Consider the following 11,798-nt stretch of genomic DNA (forward strand, 5'->3'; position numbering starts at 1 on the left):
TCAAGCTCAATATGCTTGGTCCGTTCGTGAAATACTGGATTCTCAGCTATGTGAATAGCAGCTTGATTGTCACAGTGAAGAGAAATAGGTTGACAGAGAGGAATACCAAGATCAGCAAGAAGGTATGTCAACCATTGCAATTCAGAAATGATAGAGGCCATAACACGATATTCTGCTTCTGCGGATGACCTGGCAATAGTTTTCTGTTTCTTGGTTTTCCAAGATATTGGACTAGAACCAAGAAAAGTGCAATAACTAGTGGTAGAACGGCGGGTGGCGGGTTGTGGGACAACCTGCCCAATCAGAATCACAAAATCCTCGTAAGTGGAGAGGACTGTTGGAGGAAAGAAGGATGCCTTTACCAGGAGACCCTTTGAGATATCGAAGAAGTCGATGTGCAGCATCCATATGAGCAGTACACGGAGCGTGCATGAATTGGCTCAGTACATGAACCACATAAACAATGTCGGGACTTGTGACAGTAAGATATATCAGACGGCCAATGAGACGCCTATAGGAGGAGGGATCGGACAAAGGATCACCATCAGTAGGGGATAATCGGAGGTTCTACTCCATAGGAAAATCTACCACACGGCCACCTAGTAAACCAGCATCTCGAAGGATTTCCAAAGTATATTTCTGTTGATTCAAAAACATCCCTTGGGTCGAACGTGCCACTTCAATGTCAAGAAAATATTTTAAACGGCCCAAGTCTTTAATATGAAACTTCTGAGATAATAAGTCTTTGAGATGGTTGATGGCATGAAGATCAGTTCCAGTAACAATAATATCGTCAACATAGACCAAGACATAAACAGAGGATATGCGAGAAACTTTAGAGAAAAGGGAATAATCCGCCTTGGATTGGATGAAGCTGGTAGACTTCAAAATGCTAGAAAACTTGGCAAACCATTGTCTGGATGCTTGCTTGAAGCTATACAATGATTTGTGAAGTTTGCATACCCTGGTCTCCCCCTTGCAAGCAAAGCCAGGCGGAAGAGACATGTAGACTTCCTCGTGTAAATCACCATGTAAGAAAACATTGTTGACATCAAGTTGGTGAACATGCCAACCTTTAACCACTGCAGATAGAAGTGTGTGAACAGTGACAAGCTCGGCTACAGGAGCAAAAGTCTCATGATAGTCGAACCCTTCAACTTGAGTAAAACCTTTAGCCACCAAATGCGCTTTGAACCGTTCAAGAGAACCATCAGAATTGTATTTGACCTTGAAAACCCACTTGCAACCAATGGACTTTTTGTGTGGGGGCCAAGGTGTGAGACCTCAAGTACCATTCTGTTCAAGAGCCGCAATCTCAGGAGCCATGGCATCACGCCAATGTTTAAACTTCATGGCTTGAGAAAAAAAAGTAGGCTCATCTGCAGAAGAAATTGCAGAAAGAAATGCTCTATGTTCAGTAGAGAACTTATCATAGGCGATGTAATGATGGAGAGGATGTGCAATACCTGATTACGCGAAAGCTGATGGAGAGGGCACTGTATTGCAGTTACAGTCCTTAAGTTTCATAGGAGGATGGCTGTCATGAGGTGGAAGGTCAACTGGTGAAGCAGGTTCAGGGGACAGGGAAAGGTTGAAGGTAATTGGAGATGGTGTCTCGGTTGGTGAAGGTTGTGTCTCGGTTGGTGACGGTTGGAAAGGAACTAGAGAAGGGAGTGCTTCGTGTGAAGCAATAGCGCGGGCGCGCTCTAAGTCGGCATCAGAATAGCGCAGGCGCACTGTAACCTGTGTGGGAAAATCAGGCCTAGGAAAATCAGGAAGAGGTAATGATACAATTGGAATCGAGGTGGAGGGGGTGGAACTAGCCAGACATATGTCGGTAAAAGGAAAAACTGACTCATGAAAGATAACATCACGAGAAACGTAAAGTGTTTTAGAGGCAATATCATAAACACGATACCCCTTTTGTGCATATGGGTAGCCGACAAAGATACCCGGTTTAGCACGTTGATCAAACTTATGTCTAATGCGCAGATTATGCGCGAAACATAGGCAACCAAACACTCTTAAGTGTGCATACGAGGGTGGCTGACCAATGAGAATTTCATGAGGAGTTTACCAGATAAGAGAGGTGTGGGTAACTTATTAATGAGATAGGCAGCCACTAAAATACATGCACCCCAAAACGTCAAAGGTAAACTGGATTGGAAATGAAGGGCACGTGCAACATCAAGGAGATGGCGGTGTTTTCTCTCGACGACCCTGTATGAGAGTAAGTTACCCCTACTGAGATCTCCTCCTCCCTCTGTCCCTCAACACTATTCTTTTTATACCCCCTCCCCTCTCCTCACAGCCGTCCACCTGTCTAGCCATCTAACGCCTCTCGGTCTACCATGCGTAGGGTTTCCGTACACCTTTGCACTCCGCGGCACGATACTGTACACCCGACTCTACCGCTTGTATTACTTCAGGCTAGCTATTTCTGGTTATCCTCTACTCCCCGACTCTAGTTACTGTGGCTTGCATCAGTTGACCGACTTTTGACCTTGTTAGTAACGGATCCTACCACTAAAGATGCCCCTTCTCGATGCCGCGGCCTTGGGGTTGGCCCGGGATCGAGAACCTTCTCCTCTTTTCATTATTTGGATTCGTTTGGTCTTCCACTGGGGTTCGTGTGCGTGCAGGGCACTCATTACACGCGTCGTTTCTGTGCTTCCTCGTGTTCTGCACCTCCACGTGTCAACCTCCTGGTGGTTCCTCTGTCGTCCCTTCGGTTTCCACACCCGGGCAATTACCTTTTTGCCCCTGCACTATTTAAACTCCCTCTTCCATTCTCTCCCTCACTTTCTTCATTTAGTTTTTCTTCCTCTACCTCTTTCTCCCTCTCTCAAACCTTACTGCCCTTCCTCCCTTGAATTCTTCCCCCTCAGCGTGACTCCGGTTGGATTTTGTCATCGTTGGGCTCAAGTTCAAGTTTGTTTTTCTTAGTTTTTGCTCTTCTTAGCTTACTGCTAGCATTGTCTTCTTCTTCTGCTTTACCTTGCAACTATTAGTATTAATTTTCCCCTTCTAGTCTGTTCATCTTCTTCTCGATGTTGGCGACGGCCTCCGAGAATCCCTCTCCCTCTCATTCCGATGACTCTTCATCCTCTAGATCTACTAAGGTGGCTTTTCCACCTCCTGTGGCCGCTACGGCGACCCCCTCCACCTCCGGCCGCTTCCTTGTCCCCTTGTTGCCGCCTTCTAGATATCGTAGACCTAATTTAGGTGCAATTAGGGCTGCCTACGGCATTCCAGCTGGCATTCTGATAGAACATGTGCCTTCAGTCACCTATTATCCCCACTTAGTGCCTCCGCGGCCCGGGTGCCTAGTAGTGACTATAGGTCAAATTGTTGCCGGGCTGCGGTTCCCTTTCACTGTGTTGGATGTAGAGATGTGTAATCATTTCAACATCCCTCCCTGTCAAGGCATCGGAAATTTTTGGAGAGTCATGTATGCCGTGAATTACTACAACAGGACCGTCAACCCCCAGCTAACCAGTCGTGATATTGTCTCCCAGTATTTCATAAAGAAAAGTACCAAGGATGTGGGTATAAGGTACCAATCCTTCTGTGTCCGCCCCCAAAAGAAAACTTTCTTACTCCGCGTCACCACCTCAGATAAACAGTTGCACCACTACCCGTTGTATGTATCCGGTGACTTCCTCCCCGCAGACCTCCCTACCGGGGTAACACTTAACCACCTCGTTTTTCAGTCCAGTGGTGAGTTTCGTTACTGCCTTTTCTTCTTTTGGCCTTAGCTTCGCGAACTAATATTCTTTCGTTTGTATTCCCTTGTAGGTTGGCGGCCTGATTCTAAGTCAAGAATATATTCCAGCTACATATGCCCAATTTTCGACAGACTCCGCGCTCTCAGTACTGCCCAAGCTGACCGTTTGAACGTCCACCCCACCACGGGCACTCCTCTGAAACTCCATAACTCCGCGACTTTTTGGGATTTACGGCCCCCTTCTACCGTCCACCCCCTCCCAAAGAACGCAGACCTCGATCCTCTCCCAAAAACCGTTCCCGCTCTCGCTCCCACCGCCATCGACCTGTTCGCGGCTCCCACCCCCCATCCGTAGCACCTTCGTCCCGTGCTCATCTTCCCTTGGCTCCCAAACCTTCGCTTTCCTATCGGGCCATCTCCACCTAGGAAGATCAATATACTCCTCCACAGTCCCCCTCCGCAAACATGGACCTCTCGCAGATGAAGTTGTTTGATAGTGATGATGAAGTCACATAAGTCTCTCCGTCCGCGGTGGGTACTCCTGCTGATGGGCCACCGAGCAAACGCCAGAGGACGGTAGCGTCCGAAGACCCGATTCCTGTCACCCGAACAGCGGTGGAAGAAGAAGCTCCCCCTACCACCACCTGTAGACCAGGCAAAGAGACTGCTCCCCCCCCCCCCCCCATCGACTCCAGTATCACCCCTACTGATTTTGCCCCTGTCTTTAAAGTTTGCCACCGCAGAGTCAATATTGCGGACTCAGCCCTTGAAAATCCTGTCGTTGCCTCCTCCATCTTCTATGGCTCTCATTTGCCGAAGGACCTGGCTTATGCAGAAACAGGCACCTTTGAACACCACCGCGCCTCCCTGTACACCAACTGGGAGAAGGTATTTCCCTTTCACTCTACTCTTGCTCTTTGGTCTTTCCCTTCTGATTCACTTGTCTTGTTTGTATTCAGGTGAGTCTGGACATATCATTTATGATCCGCGGTCTTTTCAATGCTCGGTCCAAGATAGAGTCTCTAGATAAAGAAGTCGGCAGTCCAGACGGTTTGAGAGCCACTTGTGTCCGACTCTAACAAGAGCTTGAAGCTGCTGATCTAGCTAGAACTCGGGCTCAAGATGAACTGAGGATCGCGGAAAACAACCATCAGGATTATATGGATTTCATCAATGACCGTCTGAGTTAGCAACGCACTTTTCTCATCCAGCAGCACCAACAAGATACCGCGGCACTTATGGAACAGCATAAGGTGGATATGGCGACCCTCCAAACCCACTACCGATCCTTGGCAGACAAGAGGGTGGCTAGGAAAATTCAGGAGGAACATGCATGGCTTCTCAAGGAGGGCCGCCTCCTTCCAGAGGTGACGCCAATCCCCGCCGATGAGGAGATAGGAATCGCGGACCAATCCAAGCCCGAGGGGTCAGCTGACGCTGAGGTGACTGCTGAAGAGACCGCGAATGAAGAGGCCGCTACCCCTTCCACTGAAGATGTCAACCAGGAGGACCCCATTGATATTACGTCAGATATACCCTTAGCTTCCCCTTGAATTTGTTTTTGCTGGGTCTGTAATTGATTATGTATGTTCTGGCACCTTAAACGGTGATGCACATTTCCACTTTGGTTTTTCTCCTTTTGAGAGGAGCGTTGTGATGTATGGTGACTTTACTGACTGTGTGTGCCTCCTTCCGGAGATGTTCCCTTTCATATATTATGTTTACTTAAGACTTTTGCTATCTCTAATCTCGTACGCTTTTGCTTCCTCTCCCATCCTCAACTTTCTTTTCTGACTGAGGCATTGCCTTGCCTTCAAGGTTTGATTCGGGCTCCATGTCCGCGAAGGGTTCTACCCTCCCCCTGCTCTCTCTCAGTGGCTGACATGCCTGCTGGGGCATTGCCTTGCCCCATAAGTTTGATTCGGACTCTGTGTCTGCGAAGGGCCCCCATAAGTTTGATCCGGACTCCATGTCCATGAAGGGCTCTTCCCCCAGCTCTCGGGTGGTACACCGCCTTTCTTGGGGCATTGCCTTTCCCTCAAGGTTTGATTCGGACTCCATGTTCGTGAAGGGCTCTTCCCCCCTCCTCTCGCTCTCTCATTATGGCCGACACGCATGCTGGGCATTGCCGCTGCCCCTAAATTTGACCGCTCTTTGTTAACATTCCGAAAGTGTCGTAGTATTATATATGTGCAAACAGCCCCAATCCCTTGCCTCGGACTGGTGATACATTCAAACATAAAACTTTTTCAACATTCTTACATTCCAAAGTCTTTCCATCAATCTTCCTTCCTCGTTCTGCAGTCTATATGTTCCAGCTCCTCCGATCTCCACCACAGTGTACGGCCCTTCCTAGTTAGTCCCCAACTTTCCTTCATTCACCTTTTTTGTGCTTGGAGTCACTCTTCTGAGAACCTGATCCCCCACTTGAAACTGACGGGGCTTCAATCGCTTGCCGTATTGTCTTTGCAGGCGCCGGTGATATTCTTCTAGCCTGATGCGCGTGGCATCCCGTTTCTCCTCTGCCAAATTCATGTCTCTAGCCAATATGCCCCAGTTCAGCCCAGCCTCGACCGCGTTTGTGCGTGTCGTAGCCACCACCATCTCCGAAGGGATCATGACTTCTATACTATATGCCAAGGAGAAAGGCGTCTCTTTCGTAGATGTCTGTGGTGTAGTACGGTACGCCCACAAAACATGGCTCAGTTCCTCAGCCCATGCTCCCTTCCGGTCCTCTAACTTTCTCTTGAGATTGTTCATGATTGTCTTATTAGAGGATTCGGCCTGTCCATTACCTTCTGGATTGTACGGAGCTGAGAATCCCTGTTTCACATTATAGGCCTGCAAGAACTCTCTCACTTTTGACCCCGTGAACTGCGTCCCATTGTCTGCGATGATGGAATGTGGCACTCCAAACCTACAAATAATGTTCTCCCATAAAAACTTGATCACCTGCTCCTCCTTGACTTCCTGCAAGGCCACGGCCTCCACCCACTTGGCAAAATAATCCATAGCGGCTAACATGAACCTTCTCCTCCCCTTTTCCATTGGCAACGGTCCCATGATATCCATGACCCACATGGCAAACGGCCACAGACTGGACACATTGTGCAACGGTTCAGCCGGTGCAAATATTAGCTGAGCAAATCGTTGACACTTGCCACATTTCTTGGCAAATTCCACCTCGTCCCTTTTCATTTGAGGCTAGAAGTAACCTTGCGTTAACAACCGGTGTGCCGTTGTTCTCCCCGCCGAGTGGCTTCCGCAGTCCCCGGCGTGCAGTTTGGCCAACACCTCTTGTGCTAGGCTCGGCCCTAGGCACCTTAGCAGCGGTCCATCAAAATTCTTTCGGTATATTTCTCCTTCTACCAGAGTGTATCTGCGTGCCGTTTGTTCTAATCTCCTTCTTTCTTTCTCATCTATCACCTCTCCGCCCATCATGAAATGTTTGATAAGGCTCATCCATCCCCCTTCCACCTCCGCAGCCTGACACACCTCCACCACCCTCTCAATGCTTGATCTATCCAACTTCTTTATATTTATGGTACTCTCCTCCGACCCCGGCATTGCGGCCGCGATGTATGCAAGGGTGTCCGCATGCCGGTTCTCTCCGTGGACCAAATGTACGAATCTGACTTTCTTGAACTTAGCTGGCTTTCGATGCACTACCTCCAAGTATTTTGCCATTCAAGCACATCTAGCAACGAATCCTCCATTCACTTGACATACCACCAGGTTGGAATTCGAATAAACCATTAATTCTCCCACCCCCAAATCCTCGGCCATTCACATCCCTGCTATTACGGCCTCATATTCCGACTCATTGTTGGTGGCCATGAATCCGAGCCTCATGGAAAACTCGATTCAGTCGTTGTCCGGTATGACCAACACTACGCCTATTCCGTTGCCTGCATCTGTCGTAGACCCGCCCGCGAACACTCTCCACCCATTCCCTTTATCCCAGGGATCTGACCCATCTGGCTCTCACTCCTGTTCGGGCTCCATGAGCATCTCTTCCCCCCAAGTGGGGTCCTCCACTGGGAACTCTGCTAGAAACTCTGCTACCGCCTGCGCCTTTTCCGCGGTTATTGCTTGATATTGTATTTCATAAGAGCTCAGCATGACCGCCCATTTGAGCATCCTTCCGGACTTCTCCGTTTTTAGAGCTTGCTTAAGGGGTAAGTTTGTCACCACTACCACTAAATGTGCCTCGAAGTATGGTTTCAACTTTAATGCTGAGAATATCAGTGCCAAGGCATATTTCTCGACCTTGCTGTACCGGGTCTCTGCATCTAATAGTGTTTTACTCTGGAAATATACCGGCCTTTTAACCTTGTCTACCACCCGGACGAGAACCGAGCTTACCGTGTACTCGGACACTCCCAAGTACAAATACAGTTTCTCCCCTAGTTCAGGCCGCGACAACAAAGGCACTCGGCCCAAATACCTCTTTAACTCTTGGAAAGCCTCCTCACATTCCGGTGTCCACACAAAGTCTGGAGTCCTCCTCAATAGTCTATACAATGGCCTACATTTGTAGGACGATTTAGATATGAAACGGTTTAGTGCCACGACCCTTCCTGCTAACCTCTGTACTTCTTTAATGTCCCGGGGTGACGGCATCTCCACTAGTGCTCTGATTTGCTCAAGATTGGCTTATATTCCCCGGTGAGTCACTATGTAACCCAGAAATTTCCCTGTGGTTACTCCGAACGTACATTTCTCGATATTCAGATTCAAATTGTGCGCCCATAATATGCTGAACGTTTCCTTCAACCCTTCCAAATGTTCCTCTTCGGACATGCTTTTCTCCACAATATCATCGATGTATATCTCAATACCCTTACGTATCTTGCTCGCAAACATCTTCTCCCCTAGTCGCTGGAAGGTGGCCCCAGCATTCTTTAAACCAAATGGCATCCTTGTGTAGCAATACGTACCTCCCTCCACTATGAACGATGTCCTCTCCTGAACCGGTCCATACATCGCGACCTGGTTATATCCCATGGAGGTATCCATGAAAGAGAAAATCTTGAACCCCACTGTTCGATCCACTAGCTCATCCACCCGCGATATTGGATAACTGTCCTTAGGGCACTCCGAGTTGACGTCCGTGAAGTCCACACACATACGCACCTTTCCATTCTTCTTAGGTACCGCGACTATGTTGGACAACCAGTCTATGAACTCTACTTCCTGAATTATGCCTGCTCCCTTTAACTTTACAACCTCTTTGCAGATTCCCTCCGCGTACTTCGGCCTCCCACCGCGCATTCTCTGTCTCACTGGTTTGGCATCTTCCCTCATGTATAACCGGTGACATGCGAACTCTGGATCCAACCCCGTGATCTCCTCAATTGTCCAAGCAAAGACATCTTTATTCTCTGAGAGAAATTGTATTAATTCGTTCTTCCACTTTTCTGGCAAATTAGATCCCACCGATGTAAACTTCTCCTCCTCCCCCGTTCCCACGTTTACGGTCTCAATCTCGTCTAGCATTTTTGGTACAGCCGGCGTCTCAGCCTCCTCTTCTGCGGAGGCACACTGTAATTGCTACGCCTGTCTCTTTCTCAGTTTCGAGGCCTCCTTCATCTCCTCGGATCAACCTCTTCACCATTCCCTGATGACTGTTCCTAGCCGTCACCTGATCTCCGCGCACTTCATGCATCCCAGTTGGTGTGGGAAATCTGATCACCTGATAATATGTGGATGGTACCGCCTTCATCTCATGGATCCATCGCCTCCCAAGGATGACATTGTACTGCGAATTTTCGTCTACCACCTTGAACCGAGAGAACACTATCACTGGCCCTATGGTCACGGGCAGTAAGAGCTCCCCTAGTGGTTCAGTCATACTCCCGTTGAACCCATACAAATTGGTCCGCGAAGGCCTTAACTGTTTCCAGTCTATCTTCATTTCCTCCATCGTCCCCACGAACAACAAGTCCACTGCACTGCTGTAATCGATCAATACCCTTTTAACCATGTAATTTCTCATAGCCACTGTGATCACCAATGCGTCCTCATGTGGGGAGTCGACCGTCTTCAAGTTTGCCTCTGTAAACACTATGCTTCCTTTTCCAGTCGCGAGCCATGGGGCAGGCCGCGAATAACTTGTCTCTTCATTAACTTGCTGAATGCTAGCCGTCCTTCGTATCCTATCTCGGTGAGTGTTGTGACTCAAGATTTCCCCGCTGAATATGACATTTATGGTACCCAATATTCTCCCTTGGTTCGGCGGCTGCTCCTCTTTCCCTTTCCCTTTGGTAAACTCTTTCAGTAGCCCCCTCCCTATCATCCTTTGGACCAACCATTTGAGAGCGAAGCATTCATTCTTCTCATGGTTCTGTACCCGATGATATGCACAATACGGCTTACCTGGTATTTCGTCTGGCTTGCTTCGCGGACCTCATAGCCCGGCAAATCTCGAATCAGCGGCAACAATTCACTCAACGGCCGGTCTACTGGTGTCAGCTCCATTTCTCGATATGGCTTCCTTTCTCTATTTTACCTTCGAGCTTCAACTCTCCCCCTTTCCAGCCGTGAAGCGTCACCATGACGTCCTCCGCTTCCCCTGTCTGATGACTCGTATCTTCTGTGGTCATCGTTTCGATCCAAAACCAACACGGCCTTCTCCGACCTCCTCGTCTCTTTCTGCAGTGTATCCTCATACCTTATATATTTTTTCACCCTCGGATATAAGTCTTGCAGTGTCGCGATCTCATTCTTAGCCACGGATTCGTGTACCCTGGTTCCCAGTCGCAGCCCCCTCTCAAAGGCAATCACCGCCGTCCTTTCGTCCAAGTTCTCCACCTTTTGCGTTTTTGCCTTGAATCTGCACAAGAATTCTCTCACTGACTCCGCAGTCCTCTGCCTCACATTGAATAGGGCCGCTATGTCCACCACTCGCCTTTTCTGATGTATGAAATGGTCCACGAAGGCTTGCTCTAACTCAAGGAAGTTGTTTATACTCTTCGAGGGTAGACTATAATACCAGTCCGAGGCTCCCCCTTTCAAGCTCACTGGGAACATCATACACTGCAATCCATCATACCTGGGTTCTTGCCACAGCGGCATCTGTTGCCGGAAGTGGTGGATGTGGTTCGTCGGATCTCCTGTCCCATCATACCTCTCAAATTTGGGCTGGTTGACTCGCTTAGGGACCTCCGCCTTTCAAATTGCATCCGCCAATGGGTTGCGGTCCAATCCCACCACTACTTGGTTCACCGTTCCACCTTTGCCTTTCGCTTGCTCCAAGCTCGCTTTCAAATCGTCGGCGATCATCTCCTTCACCTACTGTCTAGTGAGTCCCAGCACCCCGTTCTCCCCTGCATTGGGTCTCCCTTCTTCCTCTCTCACCATCTCTGACACCCCCCTTTCTGATTCCTCTACAGTCTCCCTCTCCCTTCGCAACTCCTCATTCTCTTCCCTCAACCTCGCCACTTCCTCTCTTAACTGTCTCGTTTCTTCCGAGGACGATGCTGCTGTCTCTTCCACTCCCTGCTCTCCCCCATCATCCCCTACCGATTCAGCAGGTTCCTCCACGACCGGTACCTTCCTCGGTCGTCCTACGCCTCTCTTTGCTTTCGTTGCCATACCTACTACTATTCAGATCTCTTCGTCCCCACAGACGGCGCCAAATGTATGAGAGTAAGTTACCCCTACTGAGATCTCCTCCTCCCTCTGTCCCTCAACACTATTCTTTTTATACCCCCTCCCCTCTCCTCACAGCCATCCACCTGTCTAGCCATCTAACGCTTCTCGGTCTGCCACGCGTAAGATTTTCATACACCTTTGCACTCCGCGGCACGATACTGTACACCCGACTCTACCGCTTGTATTACTTCAGGCTCGCTATTTTTGGTTATCCTCTACTCCCCGACTCCAATTACTGCGGCTTGCATCAGTCCACCGACCTTTGACCTTGATAGTCGCGGATCCTACCATTATAGACCCCATTTTGTTGAGGTGTATAAACACAACTACGTTGGTGAATGACACCCTGAGTGGAGAAAAATTGTTGCATTTCCGTAGAAAGAAACTTCGAACCATTGTCAGAACGAAAATTTTG

The 11,798-nt window shown here is 48.9% G+C and overlaps 2 protein-coding genes across 2 annotated transcripts; both read right to left on the minus strand.

The window, feature by feature from the left end:
- Window positions 1-9,245: 9,245 nt before the first annotated feature.
- On the minus strand, window positions 9,246-10,025 carry LOC147514323 (uncharacterized). Its single transcript, XM_086592545.1, has one exon. The coding sequence runs from the start codon at window positions 10,023-10,025 to the stop codon at window positions 9,246-9,248; it is 780 nt and encodes a 259-aa protein (XP_086448671.1).
- Window positions 10,026-10,234: 209 nt separating this feature from the next.
- Window positions 10,235-10,804, minus strand: LOC147514324 (uncharacterized). Its single transcript, XM_086592547.1, has one exon. It carries the CDS (start codon window positions 10,802-10,804, stop codon window positions 10,235-10,237), a length of 570 nt encoding a protein of 189 aa, XP_086448673.1.
- Between the last annotated feature and the right edge of the window lie 994 nt (window positions 10,805-11,798).

Source organism: Coptis chinensis, chromosome 2 (genome assembly GCF_015680905.1).
Source record: "Coptis chinensis isolate HL-2020 chromosome 2, ASM1568090v1, whole genome shotgun sequence".
NCBI lineage: Eukaryota > Viridiplantae > Streptophyta > Magnoliopsida > Ranunculales > Ranunculaceae > Coptis > Coptis chinensis.

What these genes read in the sequence shown, in the direction of transcription:
- LOC147514323 (XM_086592545.1), bottom strand. Translation starts at nt 10,025, where the DNA reads ATGATAGGGAGGGGGCTACTGAAAGAGTTTACCAAAGGGAAAGGGAAA.
- LOC147514324 (XM_086592547.1), bottom strand. Translation starts at nt 10,804, where the DNA reads ATGCCGCTGTGGCAAGAACCCAGGTATGATGGATTGCAGTGTATGATG.